The 14,750-nt window shown below is 42.4% G+C and overlaps 1 protein-coding gene across 1 annotated transcript in view; it reads right to left on the bottom strand.

Moving 5' to 3' along the window:
- Nucleotides 1-14,750, bottom strand: part of MSH2 (mutS homolog 2) — a 185,331-nt gene that overhangs the window by 4,583 nt on the left and 165,998 nt on the right. The window contains exon 15 of the mRNA XM_077485623.1: nucleotides 3,529-3,701. Within this exon, the coding sequence (XP_077341749.1) occupies nucleotides 3,529-3,701 (173 nt within the window). The remainder of the gene's footprint in view (nucleotides 1-3,528; nucleotides 3,702-14,750) is intronic.

The following is a 14,750-nucleotide window of genomic DNA, read 5'->3' on the forward strand; positions in this document are numbered from 1 at the left end:
GGACCTTAGGGCCAGACGTATTGACCGTAATTCCAGGACATTGATGGGCAGGATCTTTTCTGTCCCTGACCATTTCCCCTGAGCTGTGAGCCCTTCTAGGGTCACTCCCCAGCCTGAGAGACTGGCATATGTAGTCAGTACTCCAAGTTACCGGGAGACAGGATTTTCCCTGATCCTGCAACCACCAGTTTAAGCTTAAGCGTGCCTGAGGAAAAAAGTGCATTGGATAATCCAGGGCTTGTTCTTTTCTGTTTGAAGCCAACAAGATGTCTTGTTGTAAAGGCCTGGAATGGAAATGGGCATAGGGCATTGCCTCAAAAGAGGATACCATCCTCCCTAGAAGACTCATATAGAGCTGTATGGAGGGTTGTCCGACGCACATGAACCTTCAGGGCACAGATCCTTAAAGGTGGCAAGAATACTCTTGCTTGGACTGTGTCTAGGATCAGACCTAAATACTTTAGACCTTGAGCTGGTTTAAAGGCAGAGTTTTTGGTATTTATGAACCAGCCTAAGCTTTTCAAATACTGCATTGTGTATATTATGCTCTGTTCTAAAGCCTGTAATGAGTGATCTCTGAGCAGAAGGTCATCCAGATACTCGAGCACCAGGATCCCCTGGGCCCTTAAAAGACCCAGTACTGGTGCTAGGACCTATGTGAACACCCGGGGAGCTGTAGCAAGCCTAAACGGTAGAGCCACAAACTGAAAATGACGTTCCTCTATTGCAAAACGGTCTTGATGCTGATACATTTGAGGAAGTAGTCCCTGAGGTTTTAAACGAGGGACGTCTGGTGCTTTTCTTCACAGGAAGTAGAGAACTCTTACCTCCAGAAATCTTTTGGATATATTTGTCCAAGTGATCACCAAATAAACGTTCCCCAAGAAAAAGGAACCCTGACCAGTTCTTAAGCCGCAAAAGTCTGCACATATGTACAGACAAGAGAGCCAAATTAAAAACCTGCTGTATTGAAACCTTTCAACAGCAAAACAGCGCTCGTGGAATATCCTCCTTACTTTCAGGCAGATCATCCTCCTGGTTAGGACCATCAGGCTGTCTGACCTGATCCTTTACGGACTGGCAGATACCAATTGCTGCAACAGCTGGCTGAATAGCTGAACTGGCTAAAGAAAAGGAAGCCTTTAATAATGACTCCAACTTGTCAACAGGGTCTTTCAAGCCCTGTGCATTATCTACTAGACAAGTTAAGTTTTTGTTTAAGGAAGAGACTGCCACATATATAGCTGGCATGCTCCATTTTTTTTTTTTAAACAAACTTTTCATCCATGGGATATAAAAGGAAAAACTTAAGAGGAACAAAATCCTCTCAGGATGTTCCCAATCAGCATACACTGCCTGTTCTAGCAGGGGGTGCAGGGGAGAAAGCCTGTGGGGCCTGAAAAGATCCCAAGAGGACCAGGGGGGCTCAGTCACCTCTGCTTTTTTAGGAGGCAACTTAAAGGCAGAACAGACCATTTCGGTCAGAGTTCGGATGAAAGCCTCTGACTGAGAGGCAGACTTCAACTGGATATCCATTTGTCCAGATTGCTCGGACGCGGACTCATCCGCCAGGCCCTCCACAGAATCCTGAGCTTTAAGCTCTTCCCCATTCTCAACCCATTCCTGCTAAACTAGGAGGCTCCGGGGAGGGGGGATCTGTCACACTTATTGCCCCCCTGCAGGATGGAGGCAATCATGCCAGCAATCCTGTGCTCTAACCTGCTAGGGCTGAGGACAGTTCATCCTTTGTAATAAAGGGTGAAGCAGCAGCATTGACTGTAAGCAAAATACCAGATAGGCGCAGCAGCTCAGATTGCCCAGGAGCATCTGATCTTTCAGGGGATACAACTAGATTTGTCAGGAACTGACTACATAGGTGTGCCCTTCCCTGTAGTATTAGTCCCGCTACTCTTTTTTAATTACCCACAAAGAGAGTATTAGGGTGTAGCATTAATCACTTCAGCCCCGGAAGATTTGGCTGTTGAATGACCAGGCCATTTTTTGCGATTCGGTACTGCGTCTTTAACTGCCAATTGCGCAAACCGTGCGAAGCTGTACCCAAACAAAATTGATATTCTTTTTTCCCACAGAGCTTTCACAGCTGGTGGTATTAGATCATCTCTGCATTTTTTATTTTTTGCGCTATATACAAAAAAAAAGCGACAGCTGCCCTGGTACATATATAGAATATTTATATATATATATATATATATATATATATATATATATATATATATATATATATATATATATATATATATATATATATATATATTTTGTTTGAGCCAATCTAGCTGCTAAATAGAGCCATATATTAGGTAATCCCAAACGCTCTGTGATAAGGGCCTATGGGTGAGCCATTTGCCGTATCTGGAGATCTTGTTCTGCTATATAAATCTATTAATGGCTTGCTAGGTTAGGGGTTGAGTTTTTTTGTGTGTGTGTGTATGTATATATATATTTTGAGGTTTGCAGTATTGGTCTGATGAAGTCCGCTCAGAAGACCCAATCCTAAATTGTACCGGCATATGCCTGATCTAGGAGAACCATTTGAATATTGTAAGTTAAATAGGTCTGAAATGGTATAAGTATGAATGCGGTAGGTGTGTGTGTGCACATATACACCCGTAATCATGGATAGATTTGAAAAAGTAGTCCCCTTTTTCACAGAAAAGAGGCCAGCCTCTAACACCCTCACAGGAGTCAACTCAACAGATATACAATAGGTTAGAGCTGCACAATTCTGGACAAAATGAGAATCACAATTTTTTTTTGCTTAGAAGATTGATCACGATTCTCGCAGCGTATCATTCACATTAAACACTAAAAATTTCCCATTTTTATTGTATAGTCTTTAACTCATTAAAGTGTTTTTTTCTAAAAAAAAAAAAAAAAAAAAATGCATTTGAAAGTCAGCTGCACAAATACAGTGACAAAATATTGCAATAACCACAGTTTTATTCTCTAGGGCAGGGATCTGCAATTAGTGGACCTCCAGCTGTTGCAAAACTACAAGTCCCATCATGCATCTGCCTTTGGGTGTCATGCTTGTGGCTGTCAGAGTTTTGCAATGCCAGAGTTTTGCAATGCCTCATGGGCATTTGTAGTTCTGCAACAGCTGGAGGTCCGCTAATTGCATATCCCTGCTCTAGGGTCTCTGCTAAAAAATTGTTTGGGGTTCTAAGTATTTTTCTAGCAAAAAGTAATTATTTTAACCAACAAACAAGTGTCAGGAAAAGGTTTAGTTCAAGTGGTTAAACTTCCCTCATTTGCAGACCCAAGTTCATTCTTTTGATCTAAAGAACAAAATGTTACAATGTTTATAGTTAACTCAGTGGCTGAGGAATGTTGCAATACTTGGCAGAGTGCCTGTTTTTTTTTTTACTTCGGCTGCTCTGCATAGAAAGAGTCAGGAAATTGCTTTAAGATCGCGTGGGGGGGGGGGGGGGGTTGGGCTGGGGGGATTGCGATCTCGCTTCTTAATTAATCGTGCAGTTCTACAATATGCAAATAAAAACAATGGCAAACCTCTTTTTCTAGGTAGCGCCTCTTGCAGGCTGGTTCATCCTCAGAGTCTGCTGAAGCCCCAATGAACTGGAATTCCTCCAACTCTAATGCTTTTGCTTTGGCATTTTCGATTACGTGCTTCGGAAAGTTAGCCAGCTCCGCTACATGTATTCCAAAGCTCTGATCGCAGACACCTGCAAGATAAGGAATAGGGAATATACTTTATACAGTGCAGGCAACTGTTTTATATTTAGGTTTATTTTTTACAACTTAAATTTTAATACAAAAGGGTTTCTCTGGGCATTATGGGATATATAAAAGAGACAAACACAGCTTAGCAGAGCAGCTCTTTGATAAAACATTGGACTTGGCTGTCTGATAAGGGAGAAGTCAACGTTGTGGTTACTCAGCTTTCTCTAAACAGGCTTCTTTATGAATTATGTATATATTATGAAGGCCTCGTTTAAGCTGGCCATACATTATACAATTTTCTTTAGATTTACCTTTAATTATGTAGTACAAGTGCCTGCCTGATTTCATACAAATTAAATTTAGGTTTGACCTCATACTAAATGGTTTTCGGTAAATTTGGAAAATTGTATAAATTATGGAAAGCCGTACCCTCTGCGATTCGGGGGGTGCGGAAAAAACAAATGGCTGAGAAGCGCCCCCAACCACATGACTGGGCTCCATGGGCAGAGTGAAAGGCGTTAGGCACATGGCCTGGTTGGAGCCCAGGCTGACATACACCTTATGGCCGATGTCCGACTTCCAGGACTTTTCCCTTAGATGTCTAGAGCTAGGACAAGCTCCTTCCTTGTCTGCACTACAAGCAGCTGGTTGCTACATAAGAGGACCTGGTGGAGACTTCCAAATTTAGTTTAGGTCACAGTGAGCCCACTTTTATGTTTCAAAGGCAGGGGGTTGTACCTGCCATAGCAAAATTGTCCCACAATCACGCTCAGCGGGCAGTACCACCTGCCAAGGCCGACCCTTTCACCTGAACGGGGACACACCACAACAGAATACCTTTTCACCACCTTGTAACGCCTCTTCCCCCACCTGTCAAATGCCCTCTGAAGAGCAGTCCGCCATGGATCGTACAGTGGGTACACATGGGTAAACAAGCCCCAATATACAATAGTCACATTTATTCAATTTAAACTTTTTTTTTACTTCTGATCAAAAGAAAAGAAATTATGCACAAAACTCCCATAAATTCTCTTTAAACCTTAACAGTTAAGGCATTGCGATTCTATGCTCAATACAATCAAAAAAGATGTGCACTGACCCGTGGACTCCGCAGAGTACAATTACCTCTACAATGAAGTGACTTCAGCTACACAGAGAAATCAGAAGGACTGCCTGAACATCGCATTCCAATTTTAATATTGTTTAAGATGTGCTTTGCAGTGATCCATTCCCAAGCACAATATCTTCCAATATGTTGTGATAAAAAAAAAGAAGAGGGGGGGAGGGGGGAGAGAGCCGGTTGTAATATCATTTAACATTAAGTATAAGTGTCAGTTCTATTTTGGAGACTGCAATGTATACACACACTGGCCACTTTATTGGGTACACCTGTTCAATTGCTTGGAAATACAAAATGCTAATCAGCCAAATGGCAGCAACTCTAGACGTGGTGAAGACAACTTGCTGAAGTTCAAACTGAGCATCAGAATGAGGAAGAAAAGGGATTTAAAGTGACTTTGAACGTTGTATGATGTTGGTGCCAGACGGGCTGGTCTGAGCATTTCAAAAACTGTTGGCATTTTCATGCACAAAAACCTTGTAAAAATGGGCTCCAGCAGCAGACGACCACACCGGGTGCCACTCCTGTCAGCTAAGAACAGGAAACTGAGGCTACAATTCGCACAGGCTCACTGAAATTAGACAATAGAATATTGGAAAAATGCTGCCTTTCGATTTCAGCTGCGACATTCAAATGGCAGATTCAGAATTTGGAGTAAACATGAAATCATGGATCCATCCCGCCTTGTATCAATGGTTCAGGCTGGCGGTGGTGTAATGATTTGGGGGATATTTTCTTCGCACACTTTGGACCCTTTAGTACCAATTGAGCATTGTTTAAAAGCCACGGCCTACCTGAGTATTGTTGCTGACCATGTCCATCCCTTTAGGACTACAGTGTCCCCATCTTCCGATGGCTCCTTCCAGCAGGATAATGCACCATGTCACAAAGCGCCAATCATCTCACCACTGGACAATGAGGTCCCTGTACTCCAATGGCCTCCACAGTCACCAGATATCATCCAATAGAGCACCTTTGGGATGTCGTGGAATAGGAGATTCGCATTATGGATGTGCCGCCGACAAATCTGCAGCAACTGTGTGAGACCATCATGTCACTATGGAACAAAATCTCTGAGGAATGTTTCCAACACCATGTTGAATCTATGCCACGAAGAAAGAAGGCAGTTCTGAAGGCAAAAGGGGGTCCAACCCGGCACTAGCAAGGTGTACCTAATAAAGTGGCCAGTAAGTGTATAGTCACACCTGTGGCTGGTCCAAAGTGAACGTTTACTTCGACCATACTGGGCCAAATGACAGGTTCACGTTGCAAGAGAGACTTTAAGCAGATTGTTAAAGTGGAATTAAACCCATAAATGTAAGAATTGCTATGAGTAGGAGTTTTTGCTGGTAGAAGAGACATACAAATTGTTTCAACACATACTCCTGGAAACAAAGGAAGTTGTAATTCCTGTCCACATGCGCATCACTGACAGCCCAATTGCTAAAAAGGAGCAATACCGGACTGGGAAGAAGCAGAGAAGAGGACGCCAGAGGGTGGAGCTGATTGCAGACATTGACCTGCCATTGTTGAAGGAGAACACACTAGCAGGTAAGTGTAACCTAATGTAGAAGTTATGAGATGAGCCCATCCGTATCCATCAGATTCGCACCTCCAATCCAGTGTTCCCCACCACTCATCTTAGGCCAGCCATACACGGAACAAATTTCTTTCATGCAATACACGGTTCGAATTGTTGAGGAGCAGAATTGTTGAGGAGCAGGCTTGAATGTGCCAGTCAACTCTGGTACAAACCAGTCTACCAGATTCTCTTGCGATTTATCACTAGCAGCAATTGTTTTCTCCAGGCGGGGGCAAACCACCCCCTCCAAGATTGTCGCTAGAGAGAATCCGGTAAGCTGGTTGTACCCAAGTTGATTGATCAACTTGGCACATTTAAGCTTGCTTTAAAGACACATTCAAGCCTGCCCATCAACAATTCGAACCGTGTATGGCCGGCCTTAGCAATTTGTTGGTACTTATGGAGGAAACATGCAGCAAGCTTTCTGCTGCTCCTCAAAGCCGGATCAGTAGTTTTCAATGTAAAAGTTTAGGTTTAAAGTATTAGACAAATCAAATTGCCACACTGAGATTTTTCCAGGTAACATTGGCATTATTTTTGGCATACTACTATAGCTTTTGATCTGTGTATCCTCATAAAAGGAACCCGTCATAAGAAAAACAAAGAAGTGGCCTTTCCTAGTCATAATGGCCCTTGTATTTCATACTTTCTTGTATTCATATAAAGACTTCTACATTTTCTCGGACACACATCTGTATACTTCTTACGAGTCAGTAACTTTTAAAGCACTGAAGCCAAACAGCATAATGGCCAGGCAAAGAACATTTCTATCATCCTCCCATGACAGGTTTATTTAAAGGTTAATAGGCAACCACCTAAATGTTTAGGGCATGTGTTCTTTAGTAAGTATTTCTGCAGAGACAAAATTAGTTGAAAAGCACAAACTAATATAGGTGTACTTTATGTCTCTCCTGAGGTCGAGACTGCTATAAAGACGACTCTATAAAACCAATCTACACCCGATTATACCATGCGCCATAGGCTACAATCCAGTGACATTTAATTACACGGCCAACTAAGCAGCCGTAGAACACTAAATTATCAAAATCTCCAGAATTACAGCAGACCCGAGACCTATCCTCATAAAAGCATTATTTCAACTAAGTATCTGCTAGGATCCCATTCTCTTCTTCAAGACTATAGGTTCATTTGTGTATACATTGCCTGCAGCAAAGCAGTTATTCTGCTTTGATCTACCAAAATGTGTCCCTGTGGCAAGTTCTAGGAGAAACTGAACAGTGTTGGTCCTCACCAAGTGCTGGCCATGTCAAGATGTCAAGGAACTGCATTTAACTAGAAAACAAGTCATTTATGACAAAAAAAGGATTTTTGTACCTACTGTAAAATACTTTACTTGGCTTAAGGGACATGGGAAGTCTTAAACTTTTTTTTGCATTTGCCATAAAATCTAAGAAAAAAAAAAACTATTTTCTTTTACGTCCATGGAGTAGGCACAGGAAATCTTAAATCATCAGGACACCCAAAAGCAGTCCGAGGGGTGAGCAAAAGAGCAAAAAAATAAAATAAAAAAAAATTAAAAAAAGACCTGTCAACAGGAGAGCTGTGTGAGGAAACATATGCTTCAAACTGGCATCAGATGAGGTTGAAACTTCCAACCAGTAAAAATTAGAAATCATGCTAACAAAAGACCAGGTGGCAGCCTGACAAATCTGGGAAACAAATGCCTAAAACAAAATCCTTATGCGGGCCATACATGGTTCGAATTCCAAATTAGTTAACTTTTAAAATTTTCATGTGTTTTGTGATTCTATGGTGCCACCATTGACTTCGAAATTCGACCAACCGAGACTTCAATTTCATCTCATGTTGCTACAGAAAATAATTGTCATGACTGGAAATCTTTTTTTTCCGGGATTTTTTTTCTTTTCTCTTTCTGGGAATTTTTTCCTATGCGGATTTCTTTTTCGAATACATTTCTCACACGATTCTCCCATCATTGATTAGAAAATTGTTAGTTTTTCAAAAAATTTCCAACATGCCCAATCACTGAAATTCAAAGGTTGCACCAAAATAGGCGGTTGCCCACTAATGGTGGGTGTGAAATTCAAAGGAAAATTCATAGATAAGAATTTCGAAAGAAAATTATTTTCTGAATTTGACCCATGTATGGCCAGCCTAAGATGTGCTTGTCTGTCTTAGCCAGGTAGAAATGGTGGAAAAAAGCCAGAATCCAGAATGGAATCCGTTTGAATCCGAACCACGGCATCACCTGCGTGGAGTTCTGGATGTTCTCCCTGTGCGGGTTTCCTCCCACCCTCCAAAGATATGCTGGTAGGTTAAAGTGGTTCTAAAGGCTCAAGGCGTTCTATGCACGAAGGTAAGAAAAAAAAAAACACGTCTCTGTGCAGCAGTCCTTAACCCTATCTCGACCAAAAAAGTATTCGTAAAACAATAGGTTAGTCTTTACAACATGCCCATTCTCCTAGGACACAAGTATAGAACTAAGGCTGGCCATACATTATACTAGGCATGCACTGATGCCAGCCATTTTCACGAGTATCGGTACTCGCGAAAATGCTCCGAAACCGGAAACCGATACTGGAAGTGACGTCGCTTGGGAGCGGACAGCCTTCTCCTCCCCTCCACCTCCTCCCATTGGCATCGCCAGGTGCAGGCCCGCCCATCCTAACAGCCCACAAGTGTTGTTTCCTTGCTGCACACCTCCCTCCTCCAGCTCTGACTTCCCACCACACAGAGCACTGGACCTAGGCTCTCCCTGGCTGGATTCTGAGGCAGAGAACAGGGGGGCTCTGTATGAAGACACTGTATGGGCCGTAGCCTGTTGTACCAAGCAGCGGGGCTCTCTCCCTGTACCATGCCTTTAGTCCCCGACTGTACTGTGCCTGCAGTCTCTGACTGTCTCCTGTACCATGCCTGCAGTCACTTCTGCCCGTTGTCTCCTCATCCCCTCTACCAACTGTCACCTATGCTCCCATGTCTCCCAATAACCCTCCTATCCCCATCCTCCCTCCCCCCCAGTGATCACAGCCTTTTCCATCTAAACACTCCCACCACACAATCCCCATTTCACGCCACCCTCAACTACCTTGCCCTCACTTACCCCTCCCCTCCCACCCTGCCATCACCTGGCTCCCAAACAACCACCCCTCTTCGTAGGCGATAGGTATCGGTAATAGGTATCAGTGAGTACATGTCAAGTATCGGTACTCGTACTCAAAAAAGTGGCATTGGTGCATCCCTACATTATACAATTTTCTTCTTAAATTTCCTTTACATTTACCTTCAACTACCTTCAACTACAAGGGCCTGCCCGACTGCATACAATTTGCCAGTGTTTAGGTGTGACCTCATTGTATGGTTTTGGTAAATCTAAAGGAAAAGTGTGCGAGACAATTGTATACTGTATGGCCAGGCTTCTTTTTTTTTTTTGCCAGTGTCCAATCCTCCTGTAGATAGAAACATAGCCTGAAGGTTTAATACGTTGTGTCTCTTTATAGGATGAGGAAGATAAACATAATAAAAAGGCCAAAAAGTTAGGATTTTGCATAATCCCCAACACGATCGGTGCTCGTTGGCCAATGCTTAGAGCTATTTTTCCATGAAATTTGAATTTTAAGAATCTCTTCCTGCCCACCACGTGCTGTGATTAATAACGAATTAATGAGAAATTCTGAGGTTTTGGGGGCATAGCAATCACAATAAGGCTAGATTCACCTCTCTGCGGTTAGGTGTGCTTTAGATGCATTTAAAGTGTTACTAAACCCACAACCGTAAAATCAGTCTGTATATGCAGTAAATCATGCTCGTTATACTCACTGTGGAACCTAAGAGGTTAATCCTCTGCATTGTGTAAAAAGGATGTTCGATTCGGTCTTCTCTGATCCTCCCCTTCTTCCACAGTCTCAAAAAAACAAACTGATATTTACAGACCCGGGGGCAGGCTGCACATTGCTCAATTTGGTGTGTATTGCTAGAGAGTTGTTTTTCTTTTCTTGGGAGAGTGCATGTGATCAGCACAGGGCCAATCAGCACTGCCCAGACAGAAGGTCAGGGGTCCTGCATTCTCATAGGACAATCATGGGAGAATGAAAAGCCCATTACAAGCTTTAACCAGACACCGATAGAAGTCACAAGACTGCTATATACTGCTGATGAGAAAAGGTATTTAGCAGTTTATATTTACTACAATAATTGCACTTTCATGTTTTGTGGGAGACCAGATATAGTGAATGCAGGGTCCTGGGTTTAGTAACACTAACATGGGTTATCCATATGAAGGAAATGCATTGCTGAAAACAGCACGATTGATGCAGCAAGATTTTATCATTCAGCACTACAACCTATATAAATGTGAATGTAGCCTGAAGGTATAAATTTCTTAGATCTTGTGTTGGAACGTAACGGTATCCACAAAGCAGCAGATGACATTCACCTGGTTCATCAATTTTAGATAGGTCTGTGACAGGACTGCTAGTCTTATTGTATAGGAAAGAGCGCAAGAAATCCTGTACTGATCTCTATTGCTACTCCCGTGCAAAGTCACAGCTTGAAGCTTCTACTCTGCTTCCTTTCACATCTCCCTCCAACCTCTCTCTACTCTTCAGTTCTATCAAGGCTTTGCATGACGAGGGAGAGCAGATATGCGTGTTTATGGGCAAACTATTTTATTGCAGGTATTTATAAGGTTTATTTGGCTATATACAGACTGTGGAATGTAGCTGGCCATACATAAGTGATCCAGTCACTGAACAATAGGCCAGAACAATAGGTATACAAACACAGGTTAACATCAGGTGATGTTATCAAGTGTCTGCCATCTCGGAAAACAATGGACACTGGCTGGAATGCATTCAGATCATCTTCACATCCTCCGACACTCAAGCTAAATTGTCAGGTTTAGAAAAAGTAAAGCTACATAAAAAGTAGAAAAATCTTTTTATAAAGTAGAAGAAATCATTTAAACCAAAAAATTCCTGCATAAGCTTGGGTGTAACCGTTCCTATTTATACTGGAGTCCTAGCACAAACCTTGCATACAAGTTTGTCAAATACTGCAGTCCTGAGAAAACTCGATCAGCAGGTCTTAAAGCGGAGGTCCGCTGAATTTATTTATTTACTTATTTTTTTTTAAGTCAGCAGCTACAAATACTGCAGCTGCCGATTTTTAAAATAAGGACACTTACCTGTCCAGGGTGCCCGCGATGTCGCCACCCGAGGCCTTACCTTCCCTCGGATGCTGCTGCCATCGCCGGTAAGGGAATCAGGAAGTGAAGCCGTTCCCTACTGCTCATGCGAGAGTGGCGCTGCACAATCCGATTGGTTCCTACTGTCTCTGGGACCCATGTGTGTCCCAGAGGGGGTGGGGTGGGTGGTGGCGTAGGTCAAGGCAATGATCTATGCCCGGAAGTGGGTGCAAAAACCTGTATTATACAGGTATCTGCGCCGCGCCCCCCCTCCCCCCCTACTGAACGGTGCCAAATGTGAAACCAGAGGGGGGGGGGGGGTTCCGAAAAGTGGAAATTCCATTTTTGTGTGGACCTCCGCTTTAAACAGATCATGGAACAAGTTCAGTATTATGGCTACAAATTCAATGGCAGCTCAAAATATGTCTACAACATAAAAACATCCCTCCCTGGACTTTGGGTGGATTAGTGGAGTGAACACCCACTAGCGCAAACAGTTTAGAAGAGCGACACCCTTCTACAACACCTCCGGTCAACCAGATTATGAAGAATTAAAAAACAAATATGGACAATAAAGAGAATCTGTCACTTTGCCCATTCAAGGCAGCCAATTTTTTGGACAGAACAATGTCACAGAAGGTCATTAGTCCAGTGTAAGCTTCGACACTCTTAAGCCCCGTGTACACATGGGAAGAATGTCGGCAAACATTTGCCGTTAAACAAATAACGAACCTTTACAATCACTTTAAGCCAGATACTAAAGTTTGGTGTTTTTTTTTTTTTTTGCACAAAAAAACAAAACAAAACTGACCATGCGAGGTTAGTGCAGTGATCTCCCCCACTGAGCTGCTGTGTTCTGACAGAGGGATGCCACCCCACCCACCAGAACATTCCAATCAGCACTCACCACCATCGGTGGACAGCTCTGATGGGAAGTCGGTCAGCTGCTGGTTTTCCTGCATGCATGTCTGACAGACCAACATACACATGGCAGAATGTCAGGGTTTTTTTTTTTTTTTTTCAAACGGCAAAACAGCCGATATTCTGTCAGGGGGGCCATCCCTCTGTCAGAACATAACAGCTCAGCTCTTGCTGGTTAGTACAGAGACTCCCGACCACAGCGGTCAGTTTTTTTTAGTGCAAAAAAACCCAAAAAACTGTAGTGTGTATCCAGCTTAAAATGATTGTAAAGGTTCTTTTTTTATAAACATGCCCATACTTTCCTCTTCTGTGCAGGGATCCTCCTTTTCTGGGGTCCCCCTGCAGCACTCCTGATTTCTCTTCTTCGAGTTCCCCAACGGACAGCCGCTCTTTCTGGGGGCACGCGTGTGGGCATGTTCCCAAGTACTGCTGCTGCGTCCATCAACACCCGTGTAACTGGATTTGATTGACAGCAGTGGGAGCCAATGGTTACTGCTGCTATCAATTTATCCAATGAGGACCCGAGACAGTGGATAGAGTAGCTGTGCTTGTCACTGAAACGGTCGGGTTCAGGTAAGTAAAAGGGGGGCTCTAGGGGGGTGCTGCATCACAAAAGGTTTATCACCTTAATACATAGAATGCATTTAAGCCCTTGTCAGAGATAAAAAGGAGGTAAAAATGTGTGGGCGGATGACCTATTAAAACAACTTGTCACTTTGCAGTTTGACTCCAGAGCTCCTTTTAGTAAAATATAAAACTAGTAGATTCAAGATTTAAAAAAAAAAAAAAAAGTGACCAAACATTTTGGTATAGAAGACATGGCAGTAGTGTAATGTGTCTACATTCCGAAATAAATCCATTTTTTTGGAGTTTGCTATGCCCTGGAATAGTGCAGGCTCAACAACTTTGACTTCGCAAGGCTGCACTGTATATCAGTGCTGCCATTCATTCCGAATAGTATCCCAATGAACATCCAGTATGCATGGCAAAACAGATCAGCACCACAATGCATCACATACAGTATTGCTCGGTGCGTTGCAGTGAATTGACAAAAAAGTACCTTAAGCCTTTTTTTTTTTTATAACTTCAGGTTTGTTAAGAGTTATTTGAGGACCGAGCTGAAATAATTACAATTTGTGCAAACGCCCTTGCAAAAAAGTTATGAAGAAAGCATTAAAAGTATGGCTGCAACTATTATTTTCATAATCAATTAGTTGGCCGATTGTTTCGATTAATCGGTTAATCGGTCAATGACCTTTAAAAAAAAGTGTGGTATGCAATTTAGTTCAAATGTAAAGTTTAAAAAAAAAAAGGCAATTTATTCTTAAATATCTCTATGCAGTGGTAAATAACCAGCAAAATCTTTAATCCACTCTAAGAATAACAGACAGAAGATATATACTGTATATATACACCATTAGAGGGGATATCCTGTATATATACACTATTAGAGGGGATATACCGTATTTACCGGCGTATAAGGCAGCTGGGCATATAAGATGACAACCTACTTTTCAATTTAAAAAGTTGGTTTTGTGCTGTACTCACTGTATAAGACGACCTCCTTGTGCGGTAATACCGTATGTTCAGAAACTAAGTTGGCGCTGGGTAACATGCTGTCTCACAGTATACATATAGTATACCGCCCTGAGCCAATCACGTCAAGCTATGCATTCTATTTTTTGGCATACAATGCCTGCTCGGATTGGCAGAGGCTGTAACATCATCAGCCCGCACCTCTGACTCTCACAGCCAATCCGAGCAGGCTACAAACAGTAGCCTGCTTGGATTGGCAGAGGTTGTTACTCCAATCCGAGCAGGCGCTGTATTCATTAATAGAATACATCGCTTGCTGGGATTGGTTCAGCGGTGTATATTGTATGTTACTGCACACTCGGCGAGTATCCGGAGGGCTTAACATCCAGCGGGCAGCTGGCATATAACCCCAGCTTTATACCCAGCGTATAAGACGACCCCCACTTTTTGCCCATTTTTTTTACTGTAAAAGGTAGTCTTATACGCCAGAAAATACGCTACGGTACATATACTCTATTAGAGGGGATATACTGTATATACACTATAAGAGGGGATATATGGTATATACTATTAGAGGGTGAATCTGGCAAATATCAGAGATCACATTTTTTTTTTAATTTAAAAGAAAAAAAAGTTAGACTGTTTTGCCGATTTTCAGACAGAACTGTAATATATTACATGCTGGCCATACAAAAACAACAATGTCTTCCTTCAAAAAAAAGTAAATT

The sequence above is a fragment of the Lithobates pipiens genome, unplaced genomic scaffold (assembly GCF_037356315.1).
Source record: "Lithobates pipiens isolate NorthernLeopardFrog02 unplaced genomic scaffold, aLitPip1_a1.2 Scaffold_18, whole genome shotgun sequence".
Classification (NCBI taxonomy): Eukaryota; Metazoa; Chordata; class Amphibia; order Anura; family Ranidae; genus Lithobates; species Lithobates pipiens.